The sequence below is a fragment of the Callithrix jacchus genome, chromosome 13 (assembly GCF_049354715.1).
Source record: "Callithrix jacchus isolate 240 chromosome 13, calJac240_pri, whole genome shotgun sequence".
Lineage (NCBI taxonomy): Eukaryota > Metazoa > Chordata > Mammalia > Primates > Cebidae > Callithrix > Callithrix jacchus.
The window spans coordinates 52,173,815-52,187,071 of NC_133514.1; the positions used below are offsets into that span (position 1 = coordinate 52,173,815).

The following is a 13,257-nucleotide window of genomic DNA, read 5'->3' on the forward strand; positions in this document are numbered from 1 at the left end:
TCTGATGATTAAAAGTGTGATAATTTTTCTCAGAAAGCTGGTAAAATTCCAGATAAGCTAATAAAAGATGTCTTTTACTTCAGCCCTCTTTCATCTCCCTTTCAACCTCTGTCTTCCAGTTTCTGCACTTGGTACAGCCAGCTCCTCCCTAGGCTGATCAACCCAGTGCAGTCTGCGGGTCTCCTCACTGACAGATCCATGCTAGGGCTTTTGGATGTACTGTCAAGAATTCTTTGTTGATTAATCTAATGCACAATCGAAGTTATTCAGCTACCTATGTTGTAGTCACTTTGTTACAAAAAACCACTAATAATGAATTCCTAGTCTTACGTTTTATAGAAACCCCTTTCTCCTGAATTCAGTTGGGACAGCCACTACAATGCTTTGGTCTGTATGTCCCTCATAGTTCAATAGTGAGGTAGACCAGTGCTTCTCACAGTTTACCCTGGGATTTTATTGAAATGTGTGTTCTGATTCAGCAGGTCCTATGGGACCTCAAATTGTGCATTTCCCTCAAGATCTCATGTGAAGCACAACTGTGGCTCTGCCTTCAGTAGCAGCATCCATACCTCTAGGTTCCTTCTAATTTTAAAATGCCAGGACCCTAATTTTTAGTGTATTTACCATTTCTGATTCCCCCAAATTCTTTTCCTTTTCTTTTATATGACTACCATATTACTTTCTCAACTCATATTTAAGAACTTATTTAAATGAAAGATTACAACCTAGCTATCCCCCATCTTAATTTATATATATATAATCTTACAGACAACATAAAGAAGGTGCTAGACCATACCTGAATCAAAGGACAGATGATGAAACTTCACCTATTTCAATTAAGGATCTTCACTTCGATAAAGCTCTCCCCATCTTAAAGAATAAGTGCGTTTTTGCATAATAAGTTGTTAGTAAAGTGAATCCTATTTTCCCCTGATATATATAGTAAAATTTAAGATAAAGTCAGGGATGCATACTACTGGTAGTAGCTGTTTGGAGAGCTCAGAGGTCTTTCATGTAAATTTCCATGTATTTTTCTACTCTGGTTTGTGGAGCTTGTGTCTGATTTTCCAGGGAGGCCCATCCAGCTGGCTGACAGGTGCAGCTGCAAAGTAAGAATTGGGAAGTTCGGTAAGAGCCTTCCATTTCTTGACTCAGTAAGGATTGGGACCTTTCCCCTTCCTCTTCATTGTCAACGTTTTTCTAACCTTATTAATAATTCCTGGAACTGTAAAATTTTCTATTTCAAAACATCAAAGTTAAGATAATTTGTCTACAAATAAGGACTTACCCTATGACTCTCCTCTCTCCGCTTTCCCCGATATTTGCATACCTCCATTCCCATGACAGTGAGGCAGCACTGACGTGCTTCTTTAGGGCTGCTTTGTTAGCCAGGAGTGCCCTTTTATAAGCCAAAATGTTAATGGCACCCACCCTTTCTACAAGACTTCTTCGATTTCACCCTTCACATCCCTTTTCTTCTCTCCTTTCCTCCCAGTTTTCTTTCTCTTCAGAGAAAAAGAATTCCTCCAATTCGTTCTCCTCTTACATTCACAAATCCTCAATTACATTTTTTGTTTTCTATTTTTGGGATTCATGCATTATCTAAAAGCAATATTGTGATAACACTTTTTTAGAGGAAATGTCACTGTATGTTGCTTTTAAACCTGAAAATTTCTTACATTCAATAATCAGATTATTTTAAAACAACCAATATTGTGCTGAGGCAAGTTTGCTTATTAATGAACCATGCTGCAAACATATTCTTGATAGAATGCCCAACTAACTTAGCCAATGAACATCTACCAAAAATTCCTTTATTCAGTCCTTCTCCTGCAAATTCCAGTTCATCTTCCCATTGTTTAAAATACACTTTTGGCATAAAATAGAAGAAATTTTTGCCTCCTAGAATTTGTTATTCAGAAATAATACACATGTTGCATTTGTTTTAATTTAGCATAAAATTCAGATTTCTACCAGTGAGAAAAAAGAAACGGTGTTTCTATTGTAATAACCTATGACCCTTCCATTTCCATATATGGAAAAGTTGAATCCCTTTTTACTTTCTACTGACTTCACAATGCCACTGGTTTGCTTATGCTGTGTTTTTAAAAGATTTCAGAAATCTGAAAATAATATAGAATAAGATGAAAAGATCTGGGTTTAAAGAGCTCCCAGAAAACATTTATTTAACTTTATCGTCATAATGGAAAACCCAGCTTCCCTGAGACCCAGGTGTGTTTGTGGTGCATGAGAAGCATGCCTGCTTGGCTTCGTGTTGCTAGATGGCTTTTTCTATCAAGGTCTTCTTTTTGTTCTTTCTGCATGATTTGGGAGACTCTTGGTCGGTGGGCTGTTCACAATTGCTCTTTCCTGGTTATCAGTTATAATGTACTAATACAACTATTTTCAGCTCTTGAATGAAAATGACAAAGGCAACCAAAAGCCTCACAGTTTTTCTTTCACACTATTCTGGAATAACTTCTTAGCCATAATATCACTTTTTTTTTGTCGCAAAGTACTAATCAATCTACACATCCCTTTCTCAAGTCTCTGGTAATAGCTGTTATTCAGAAGGGAGAGAATTAAATGTGCAAAACTATTTTCCCAAAGTAAATAAGACTATTAAAGATGTTATTTTGCTTTTGACTCAAAGTTTATTTGTGATGGGAGAAACTACCCTACTAATACTGGATGAGGCTTCCAGCTTATTCCTATTGTGTACAGTACAAAAGCTTCAGTGAGAAGTATCATAAATGGTGGTGAGATGCAGGGACTTGGGGAAAATGATGGTTTGTATGGTATATCCAAAGTTTATCTCGTGAGTCTGTGAAACCAGATGAAATATATTACTACAACATCTGTTGTCTTTAAAAAAAAAATGAATTTCATAATAAAAATAGCACAGGGATGTTTAGTTTGTGTTGGGAGGAAAAATTATTTCAAAAGTCAGAAAGCTTGATGTAGCTCCCTTTTTTTATTTCAAATTATTAAAAGGTCAGAAAATAATTGAACTTTCTCTCTTCAGTTTGTTTATCAAGCCTGGATTACTGATCCTAAAACTGCACTCCGACAGAGACACAAAGAGAAAAAAAGGTCTGCAAGAGAAGAACGGAAACGAAGGCGGAAAGGATCCAAGGAGGGTGAGTGGTGGGTGGGTGGGTGTGGTGGGTGTGGCAGATTTCAGAGGGTGACTGATAGGTGGGTGGGTGTGGTGGGTGTGGCAGGTCTCAGAGGGTTACTGGTAGGTGGGTGGATGTGGAGGGTGTGGCAGATTTCAGAGGGTGACTGGTAGGTGGGTGGCTACAGTGGGTGTGGCAGGTTTCAGGCTGCACTCCCTTGCCTTGTCTGCAAAGGACAAAAACTTCTGAGGGATTAAGATCTGAAGAATGCCAAGAGTTTTAATTTGTCTTTAATTTGCCATTTCTGACACTTGGAATAAATTAAAGCAAAAATTTAAGATATATTTTTTTAAGTAGGGAAAAAAAAAGAGGTGCAAATGCACTCCCAAAAAGTGGAAGAAAACTATTTTTTACGTGGATATTAGGTAATTTAAAAACAATTACAAGACATGACCTGATCATTAAGTTAAAAATTGTTCTTAAAAAAAGCAAATAAGAAAGATGAAACTTTTAAAATTTAATCAAGAAAAAGGGGAAAGCACACTTAATACTCAGAAACAAACAAGCAAACAAAAAGAACGTATATTCAACATGATACCAGTGTATTTGGAAACATAGACACATGTCTAAGGGTAAAAATATTTCTAACTATAACAAAAAAACATCAAAAGCGAAGTTGAAGTGCAGGTGTTTCACTCAGGAGCAATATTTTATTGTACATATCAGACTGAAGATGAGTATTCTATATATGTTAAGAACTGCTAGAAATCAAGAAAAGAAAAATTCAATTCAATCAATTAGAGGGTACGAAAAACAATTCACAGACCAGAAAACAAAAATGAACAAAAGATACTCAGTATAATACAAGAAATACAAATGAAATATTTTGACATACTGTTTTCTTAACCCATTGGATTGACAGGAACGTAAACATTGGATCATATCACTGCTTGGGAGCTGGTGGGAAGATAAGTACTCACATATACCATGAGTTGTGTTGTGAAGTAGTATATCTACTTGGAAGAGTTGTGTGTCATTATCTGCTAAAAGCTCAAATGTTACATATCATACTACAGATCAGTCCCATACCTAGGTGTTTGGCTTAGCCTATAGCAATACTTTCATATGCGTACAAACACACATGTCTAAGAACATTCATCAGACACTATTTGTTAATAACAAAAAAATTTGGAAACATCCTAAATGCCCACATAAACAAGAAGAGTTAAATAAATTATGTTACCAATATATTATGGAATGTCATTCAGTAGTTTAAAAATGAGATGGATAGCTTTGAGCTGGCGTGAAGAACAATTCCTGATGTTATTAAGTGAAAAATAATACATTGCAAATGGCTCACACATTATGAAACGATGAAACAAATGAAGTCAGAATAGTACCTCAAGATAGTATTTTGCATTTTTAAGGTGTGCATACACTAGCTTATAAATGCAAGAGAAAGATCAGGAGGTATACTCACTCATCTTATTAATAACAGCGGTTACTTCTTGAGAAAGTGGAGATTAAGTGGCATGATTAAAGATAAGTTTCATCTGTTATATTTTGGCTGGAGTGCAGTGGTGCAATCTCGGCTCCCTGCAACCTCCGCCTCCTGGGTTCAAGTGATTCTTGTGCCTCAGTGTCCCGTGTAGCTGGGACTACAGGCACATGCCACCACACCTGGCTTAATTTTGTATTTTTAGTAGAGATGGGGTTTCGCCATGTTGGTCAGGTTGGTCTCGAACTCCTGAACTCAAGTGATCCATCCACCTTAGCTTTCCAAAGTGCTGGAATTCGTCCACCTCAGCTTCCCAAAATGTTGGGATTACAGGCGTGAGCCACCATGCCTGGCCTATATTTTGTTTCTTTACAAAGGAAATGCATCCACAGATGGCTTGTGAAATTTAAAAGGCATTAAAAAATAAAAAGGAAAAGAAATTTCTAATAGAACTCTAATTGCAAAGTCTCTTCTTTTTGACCCTTCTTCCCCTGATATGTCCTAGTAACATGATCTTACTTTATTGCTAAATTTAAGAAGACAAAATTAATACATAATTGCTGCAACAAATCAAGCAGTAAAGAGGTAGATGTATAATCTGCCCAAACCCAGTCATCTCAAATCCTGTCCTCTAAGGTTACAAATCCTAACAGTATATTGTGTTCACTTCACTTCTTTTCTCACGTGCAGACGTGTGTAAGCAGGTGGTTTCCTTTACTGTTTTTTTGTTTCAAAAGTAAGTTCACACTCCACAAATTACTCTTGCATTTTCATTACCAATGTCATGAACATTTCTCCAATTATTTATAAAGTCATATCATTATTCTTTAATAGCTGCAAAATATTCTATACTGCAGATATGCATAATTTATTCAACCCTTCCATTCTTAATGGACATAAAGTTGCTTCCAGATTTTTGCCACAATGAATAATGCCATAATAGATATCATTGCACAAACATTTATATGTAGTAAGACATGTGTGTGTTTCAATGCTTAGCAAAGGTTAGGAAGAACATGTATTTTCTACAGAACAGATTCTCAGGAGTGGGATTACTGACAGAGTGTGCCTGTTTTTACTTTCACAGATATTTTTCTGAAAGGTTTTAGGACTTTGCCCTCCTCCATGTGAGGGACAAGAGTGTCCCACTTCCTTTAGCCTCATACCACAGGGTTTTACTGCTCTTTTTATCATTTTTCTTTCTAGGGATGACAAACGGCTTTTATTTTCATTTGAATGTAGTTGAATTCTTGACTAGTTGAACTGAGTACTTTTATTTCACATTTTGTGGGTTAGTTTTTGTTTTCAAGTATAAGGTTTAAACACTTTTAGCATTTCCCCTCATTGTTCTGTTGGCTTGTTTGTTCTTTTCTTATCGATTCATCCTATTTATATGTCAGACTTCTTATCCCCCTTTCATGTGTTTCAAACATTTTGTCCAACCCAAGGCTTATATTTTGATTTGGTTTATGGTACATGTGATCTAGGCAATTTTTGTTTTTTTTTTTCTGGTATCAAATGGGTCTAAATTTACTCTTGCAGTTTCTAGGTTTCCTTCTTGCTTTTAAGAACTTCTCTCAGCTGGGTGAGGTGGCTCATACCTGTGATCCCAGAACTTTGGGAGGCCGAGGTGGGCGGATCACAAAATCAGGAGTTCAAGACCAGCCTGGCCAATATGGTGAAACCCCGTCTCTACTAAAAATACAAAAATTAGCTGTGTGTGGCAGCACACATCTATAATCCCAGCTACTTGGGAGGCTGAGGGAGAATTGCTTGAACCTGGGAGGCAGAGGTTGCAGTGAGCTGAGATAGTGCCACTGCACTCCAGCCTGGGTGACAGAGTGAGACTTCTCCTTAAAATAAATAAATAAAATATCTCCTCCCAAATGTGATGCAGATGTTTCCCAGATTTTCTATTAATTTTACTGACATCTTAAATTTTTATTCTATGGAGATCTAATTTGTTGACTTTTAGATGGATAGACAATCATGTTATTCCAGTTTATTAAGATGACTCATCCTTTTCCTACTGGAGTTAAGTGCTTCTTTTGCCAGTGTTAGCCTCCCGTTTCTCAGGCATGTTTTTGGACTCTGTATTTTGATGTGCCCTCATATTGTCTCCCTCTGGGCCAATGCCATATACTATTGAGTCCAGTAGCTATGGAGTTAGTTTTAATTTTAAGTGAGGCAAATTTCTTTCACTACTTTTTTTCCTTTTTTCAAAATTGTGTTTGCTGTTCTGAGACAGTTGTCCTCCCAAAATGTTTCGATCAGTCATAAAAATGTGTTCTTTGGTCACTTGAAAACAGCTCATTGCTCTGTGTCATGAAAATTATTTATTGTGTACATGCAGCACTCTTGACCTACTCACCAAAGACAGCAATAATTTAAAGACACCTTTTAATGAGTATTTACTCAGCGCCTTTTTGGTACAAGGCATCATGTCTTCCAGGTTTCTTTCAGACAGATCAAACACATGGACCCCATTCTTCTGAAGTGCCAGGTGTTGTCATATGTGTCTTATGTATACTATAGTAACTAATTCAATCCTTGCAACAGCACAGGGTTGTTTTAACATCCCTGCTCTATAGAGGAGCAAATAAGGTCCCAGAGAATAAAGCAACTTGCCTGAGGTCACAGAGCCATTCAGTGGGTACCAGGTCTGGGATTCCTACTAGATTTCTTTGTTCTAAAGCCTTTCATGGAAACTGGTAGTCAAGACAAGTATAGGGAAAAAATTCCTAATGATATCAAAACTGCAAAGTTTCATTTTAAAAAGTAGAGATAAAATAATGTGGGACTTGAGGGAGAACGAATTTCTTGTAGCCAAGCATGTGTTCAGGGAATGTTCCATGAAGAAGGGAGTATTTGCACAGAGCCTGACATTCTAGCTGAAGAAAGCAAGTCCCTGCATAAAAAACTAAAGAGCAGGTCAGCTTAGCTGGTCAAGACCAGATGTGGAACAGCAGTAGTAAAGAGGATAGCAGAAAATAAGTTTGAGAAGATTCCTGGAGTCAGATCATGAATGACCTTAGATAGTGTTACCAGATAAAATGCAGGAAACTGAGCCAGGAGCTGTGGCTCACACCTGTAATCTCAGCAACTTGGGAGGCTGAGGTAGAAGGATCATTTGAGGCCAGGAGTTTGAGTTCAGCTTGGGTAACATCTCTAAAAAGATTTTTTTCTTAATGTAGTTGGGTGTGGTGGTGTGCACTTGTAGCCCTAGCGACTTGGGAGGCTGAGGAGGGAGGATCACGTGGGCCCTGGAGGTCAAGCCTGCAGTGAGCTATGATCACACCACTGCACTCCAACCTGGGCAACAGAGCAAGACCTGAGTCTCTCTCTGTGTGTGTGTATATATATATGTGTGTATATATATATATATATATATATATGTATATAGGTACATATACATATCTATTCTCTCTACATATATGTATGTATACATATATAGGTCTATATACATATATGTACATATATGTATATACAGAGAGGCTCTATATATGTGTATATATATGTATATATAGAGAGAGGCTGAGGTATATATATCTATATACACACACAGAGAGAGAGAGAATATATGTCATATATCTATAAAGAGAGAATACATATATGTGTGTATACATATTATATATTTCCTGGGCTACATATACATATACATATACGAAGCCTAGTTTGAGTTTTTAAGATGCAAATAATGCTTAGCTTAAGAATAATCTGGACATATTTCATGGAATATACTTATACTTTAAAAATATGAAGATTTCTTAAAGAACTAAACATAGAACTACCCTTCAATCCAGCAGTCCTACTACTACATATATATTCAGAAGGAAGAAAATAATCATATCAAAAGGTACCTGCACTCACATATTTATTGCAGCACTATTTACAATGCATAAATATGTGAAAGACCTAAATGTCCATCAATGAAGGACTGGATAAAGAAAATGTGATGTATGTATATGTCATGGAATACTACTTAGCCATAAAAATGAATTAAATCATGTATTTTGCAGCAACATGGATGGAATTGGAGGCTATTATCCTAAGTGAAATAATGCAAAAACAGAAAGTCAAATACCTCATGTCCTCACTTATCAGTGAGAGTTAAAAAATGGGTGCTCATGGGCATCTAGAGGGGAGTCATAGACATTGGAGATTATGAAATATGGGAGAGTTGGGGAGGAGGGGTTGACAGTTCAAAACTTACTGTTTGGGTACAATGTCTGCTGTTTGGTGACAGGAACACCAGAATCCCAGACTTTACCACGACACCGTATGTGCTTGTAAGGAATCTGCACTTATCTCTCCTAAATATATTTTTAAATTTTCTTAAATTTAAAATTTCTTGTTTATCTTACATTCAAATTTAACTGGCTATCCTTCTCTTTTATTTGTTATATCTGGCCATTTTAGCCTTAAATAAGAGGATATGAAATGAAATGAAATTCTATAATGTCATTTAAGATATGACAGACCTTTTCTGTAAAGAACCTTACAGTAAATATTTATTTATTTAAGACAAGTTCTCACTCCTTTGCCCAGGCTGGAGTGCAGTGGCACTATCATGGTTCACTATAGTCTCCACCTCCCAGGTTCAAGCAATCCTCCCACCTCAGCTTCCCAAATAGCTGGGACTACAGGTGCATACCACCACACCAAGCTAATATTTTGATTTTCTGTAGAGATGAGGTCTTACTGTGCTGCCCAGGCTGGTCTCAAACTCCTGGGCTCAAATGATCCTCTCACCTCAGCCTCCCAAAGTGCTGGGACTACAGTTGTGAGCCACTGCACCCAGCACTGATAGTAAATATTTTAAGGTTTATTATTCATGAAGTCTCTGTTGCAACTCAAATCTGCCATTATAGGGCAAAAGCAGCTACAGATTATATATAGACAAATGGTCATGACTGTTAAATTTGAATTTCACATGCACCAAATATTATTCTCCTTGAGATTTTTTCAACTATTAAAAATATAAACATCATTCTGAACCTGCAGACCATTTGATAACAGTCAGCCCGCCAGTACTGGCCAGTACCCACTAGTGAATGCAGTTTACTCATCCTTCGTTTATATAATTTTTATGCTGGCATAGAGCAAAATAATTTAAGAGCTATGAATTCTAACAATTTTTTTCCCAGGAATTCTTAAAATAGGCAGAATGTCCTAGAGTTAATTATAAAATTCCTTTTAATCTAGAAGAATAATATTGGCATTTAATTTATTCTAAATGGAATTTAACTCATGTTTATTGAACACATTTGGCAGGTCCTGTGGTATGGGAAGAACGAGAGGATGAACCAGTCAAAAAGAAATCTGATGGACCAGGTAACAAAATAAAGACAAATGTTGGCTGTGGGAACTTTGAAAATGATACCAGTCCAGATGGTATATAATGGAAGGCTGCCTGAAAAATTGTGAATTGAATGCTGCTTTCTAGACTATGACTAAATGATGAGTATTCCTTGGAATCTCATCTCCACTGAAATTGCAAAATGACTCCTAAAAGCAGGTCTGGACTTTACACAGTTGGATAAAATGTTGAATGAGAGTTGATTTGTAAATTCCTTTATGCAAGCACCTATGAAAGAGGCTTTCAGGAAGAAAATTCTTAATATCCCATGGAAGCCATCAGAATGGAGGCACACACGCAAAAATACTGGCAATTAATTTTAAAAAACACAGAAAGGAGGAGGTAAATAAGACTGGGGAAATTAGAGATATTCTAGAAGGTTAGGGCCAACCTCTTCATTGGAAGGGGAAAACCAAGCTGCAGTGAGTTTGTGACTTGTTCTGGATTCCACAGATAAGTAACAGAGTCAGAGATAGAACTCTTGTCTTCTAACTCCCGGTCCAGTCACAGTGTCATTTGGACTCCTCATAGTATGTGATTTGGGGGAATGTATCTTTATGCAGGATGAAAAAAGGCAAAATGAAAGCCTCCAAGTGAAATGAACTCAATTCTCTCTAGCCCTCTAATCATGCCATTTTCTCATCTGCTTTAGAGCACCTGTGCAAGTATCTCTCAGCGGTCCAGGTGTCAGGCTCTTTGTCTCCCCACACAAGTACTCCCAAGCCTGCCCTCAGCTGGCATGAAAGGAGACTTACTGAAGGCCACCTAATGCCCTCTGCCATGCCAGTCCTCAAACCCAGGCTTCCATCTCTAGGTAATTGGACACACCTACCTGTGGACCTGGACACTCTATTGTTGCTCCAAAGCCTCACACCATAACAGCAACCAACACTTCAGATCACATGTCTTGTTTCTCAGGCACTTTTTCAAGAATTTGGGGCATATTAACTTGTTTAACCCTCTCAAAAGAGGGAACTGAGGCAGAGAGATTAACCAACTTAATCTCTTGGTTGTATTAACCAATCCTATACAACCACTAAAGGGTAGAGTTGGGATTTGAACCAAAGGAGTCTCAATCCAGAGTGTGTGCTTGTGATGAGTATCACATTGGGGTCACTACCTGAGATGTTGATCACCACTTGGGGAGGTCTGTCCTGCAGACCCTGACTCAATGATGGATGGATAAAATGTGCTCACACACACCAGAATACAGTGAATCTGAGTGGGCTAGGGATGGTCATCAGCTGCTTTCAGAGGATGATTGCAGCTAACTGACAATCACTGGCTGCTCCCCTTCACATTTATTCAATATAGATTTAATAACAGAGGTTCTAAGTCAACATGCTTGTGGATAATTAACATGGTTAAAAGAGTGGTTTTATGAATGATAAAAGGTCTTGGTTCCGAGGCCCAGAATAAACATCATTAACAGGTAATTCCCCTTCAACCTTCCCCTGAGAGGACCATCCAGCACAAAGTTTACATGAGTAAACAGTTAAAGACAAAGGGATATGAGGTAAACAGACTTAACTGGGAAGCTTTATTATCCTAATCTTACCCTGTGACTTAAAGTTCTAATGTAAGAACTGGCTGCCTTCAGCCCATTCAATTAAAACCTTTCAGCCTTCCAAAAAAATTGAGACTATAATCTATAACTTTCTCTAACATTTCCCTAATATTTTGCCAGCCACCCTGAGTGAATCCCAACATGTGCTCTTAACCCCTGTGCCCTACTGTCCCTGTGGTTAAACTCGAAGCCTCATTTTCCCTGTTCATGAGTGGTCACTCTGCATTTCCCTGTTGGTGAGTGCACATGATTCACGTCTCCAGTACAGTGGCTGCAGCCTTACCATCAGGCCCAGCATAGCAAAACTATGCAATAATAATGTTTATCTTCATCCTTTCTATGAAAACAATTGTAAATATGAGAAAAATATGTGTAAAAAATATAAGGAGCTGCTAAAGTTCATTGATGGGTATAACTCTAAGTCTTTCATCCTCCAGAACCAAGCTTCCCTTCTGTCTGCACAGAGCAGCTAGAGGCTCTATCTGAACGAGTGTAAGAACTACATACCTTGCTGAAGATTTTGTAAAGAGTATGAGGAAGGCTGGGGAGGGAACTGTAGGTGCTCATGGCATCTCCTGTTTAGCATCCACAGCAACTCACTTCATTCAGCTTCAAGCAGTGGCTATTCTCTTCTGTGTCTCCTCACTCAGCAAAAGATACCCTCTCTTTTCCTTGTTTCCTAAACATACCTCATGGAAGACTCTTAGGTGTGACACTGTTTGGAGGAGGTTTGGGTGTCGCCAGGGTAGTGACAGCCCAGGTGGGAAACAGTCTCACACAGAACATCAGACGTCACTATATACACGTATTATATAAGTAAGCTAGAGAAAATGTCCTGAAGAAAACCAGAAAAAAGAGAAAATACAGTTAATATTCAGTAAGTGAAAGTGGACCATCATAAAGCTCCTCATCCTTGGTATTACATGTGCAGGGCAAGAGCCAGGTCAGGCTTTGTAAAACATCCCTGTGCTACACAAAAGCAAAGTCAATGGTATTTTCTTCCTTTAAAATCTAGTTGCTTTTCTTCCTCCTAGATAATATCATCAAGAGGATATTTAATATTTTGAAATTTACCTGGGTCCTATTTCTGGCAACAGTGGACAGTTTTACTACTTGGCTTAACTCCATTTCAAGGGAGCATATTGATATATCTACAGTTCTAAGAATTGAACGATGCATGCTGACCAGAGAAATTAAGAAGGTAACACTGTTGATGTTATTCTTTTTGCTTCTTCCCACATTAAGAAGAGATGAAAAGTCAATGTCCAAATCTCCAGGTAGGATAAGACAAAATCCTTTCTTTCCAGGCAATTTTTGCATAACCCCTTTGCTTTTTTGTATATTTAAATCTATTCCACACTAGAATTAAAATAATCAAATGTACATGCACATGCACCTATACAAACACACACACACACACACACACACACGTGTGGATCATGGCAACTTTCACTCACCCTATCCCTCCCCTCACCACAGTTTGCAGGAGTACGGACTTTGTCCTGGTTCTATATCCCTATATCTAATAGAGAATTATAGTTTTAGTCTAGAAAGTGTAGCAAGTGTTTTGTTTTTTTTTTTTTTGTCTCCCTCCTGCACATTGAAGTCTGGAAAATTTGATCTGAAACTTTTTTATAAAGTAGGACATATGCAGAATAACGAAATACATGGTTTAAAGATTGTATTTAAAAATAATAGCTCATTTCTTGAAAAG

At 37.7% G+C, this 13,257-nt stretch overlaps 1 protein-coding gene across 6 annotated transcripts in view; it reads left to right on the forward strand.

The window, feature by feature from the left end:
• PIEZO2 (piezo type mechanosensitive ion channel component 2) overlaps positions 1-13,257 on the forward strand; it is a 493,339-nt gene that overhangs the window by 431,252 nt on the left and 48,830 nt on the right. For all 6 annotated transcript variants that reach the window (XM_003734614.7, XM_054243960.2, XM_054243956.2 and 3 more), the window contains 3 exons: positions 3,026-3,140; positions 9,892-9,951; positions 12,578-12,744. In XM_003734614.7, coding sequence (XP_003734662.3) covers positions 3,026-3,140; positions 9,892-9,951; positions 12,578-12,744 — 342 coding nt within the window. The remainder of the gene's footprint in view (positions 1-3,025; positions 3,141-9,891; positions 9,952-12,577; positions 12,745-13,257) is intronic.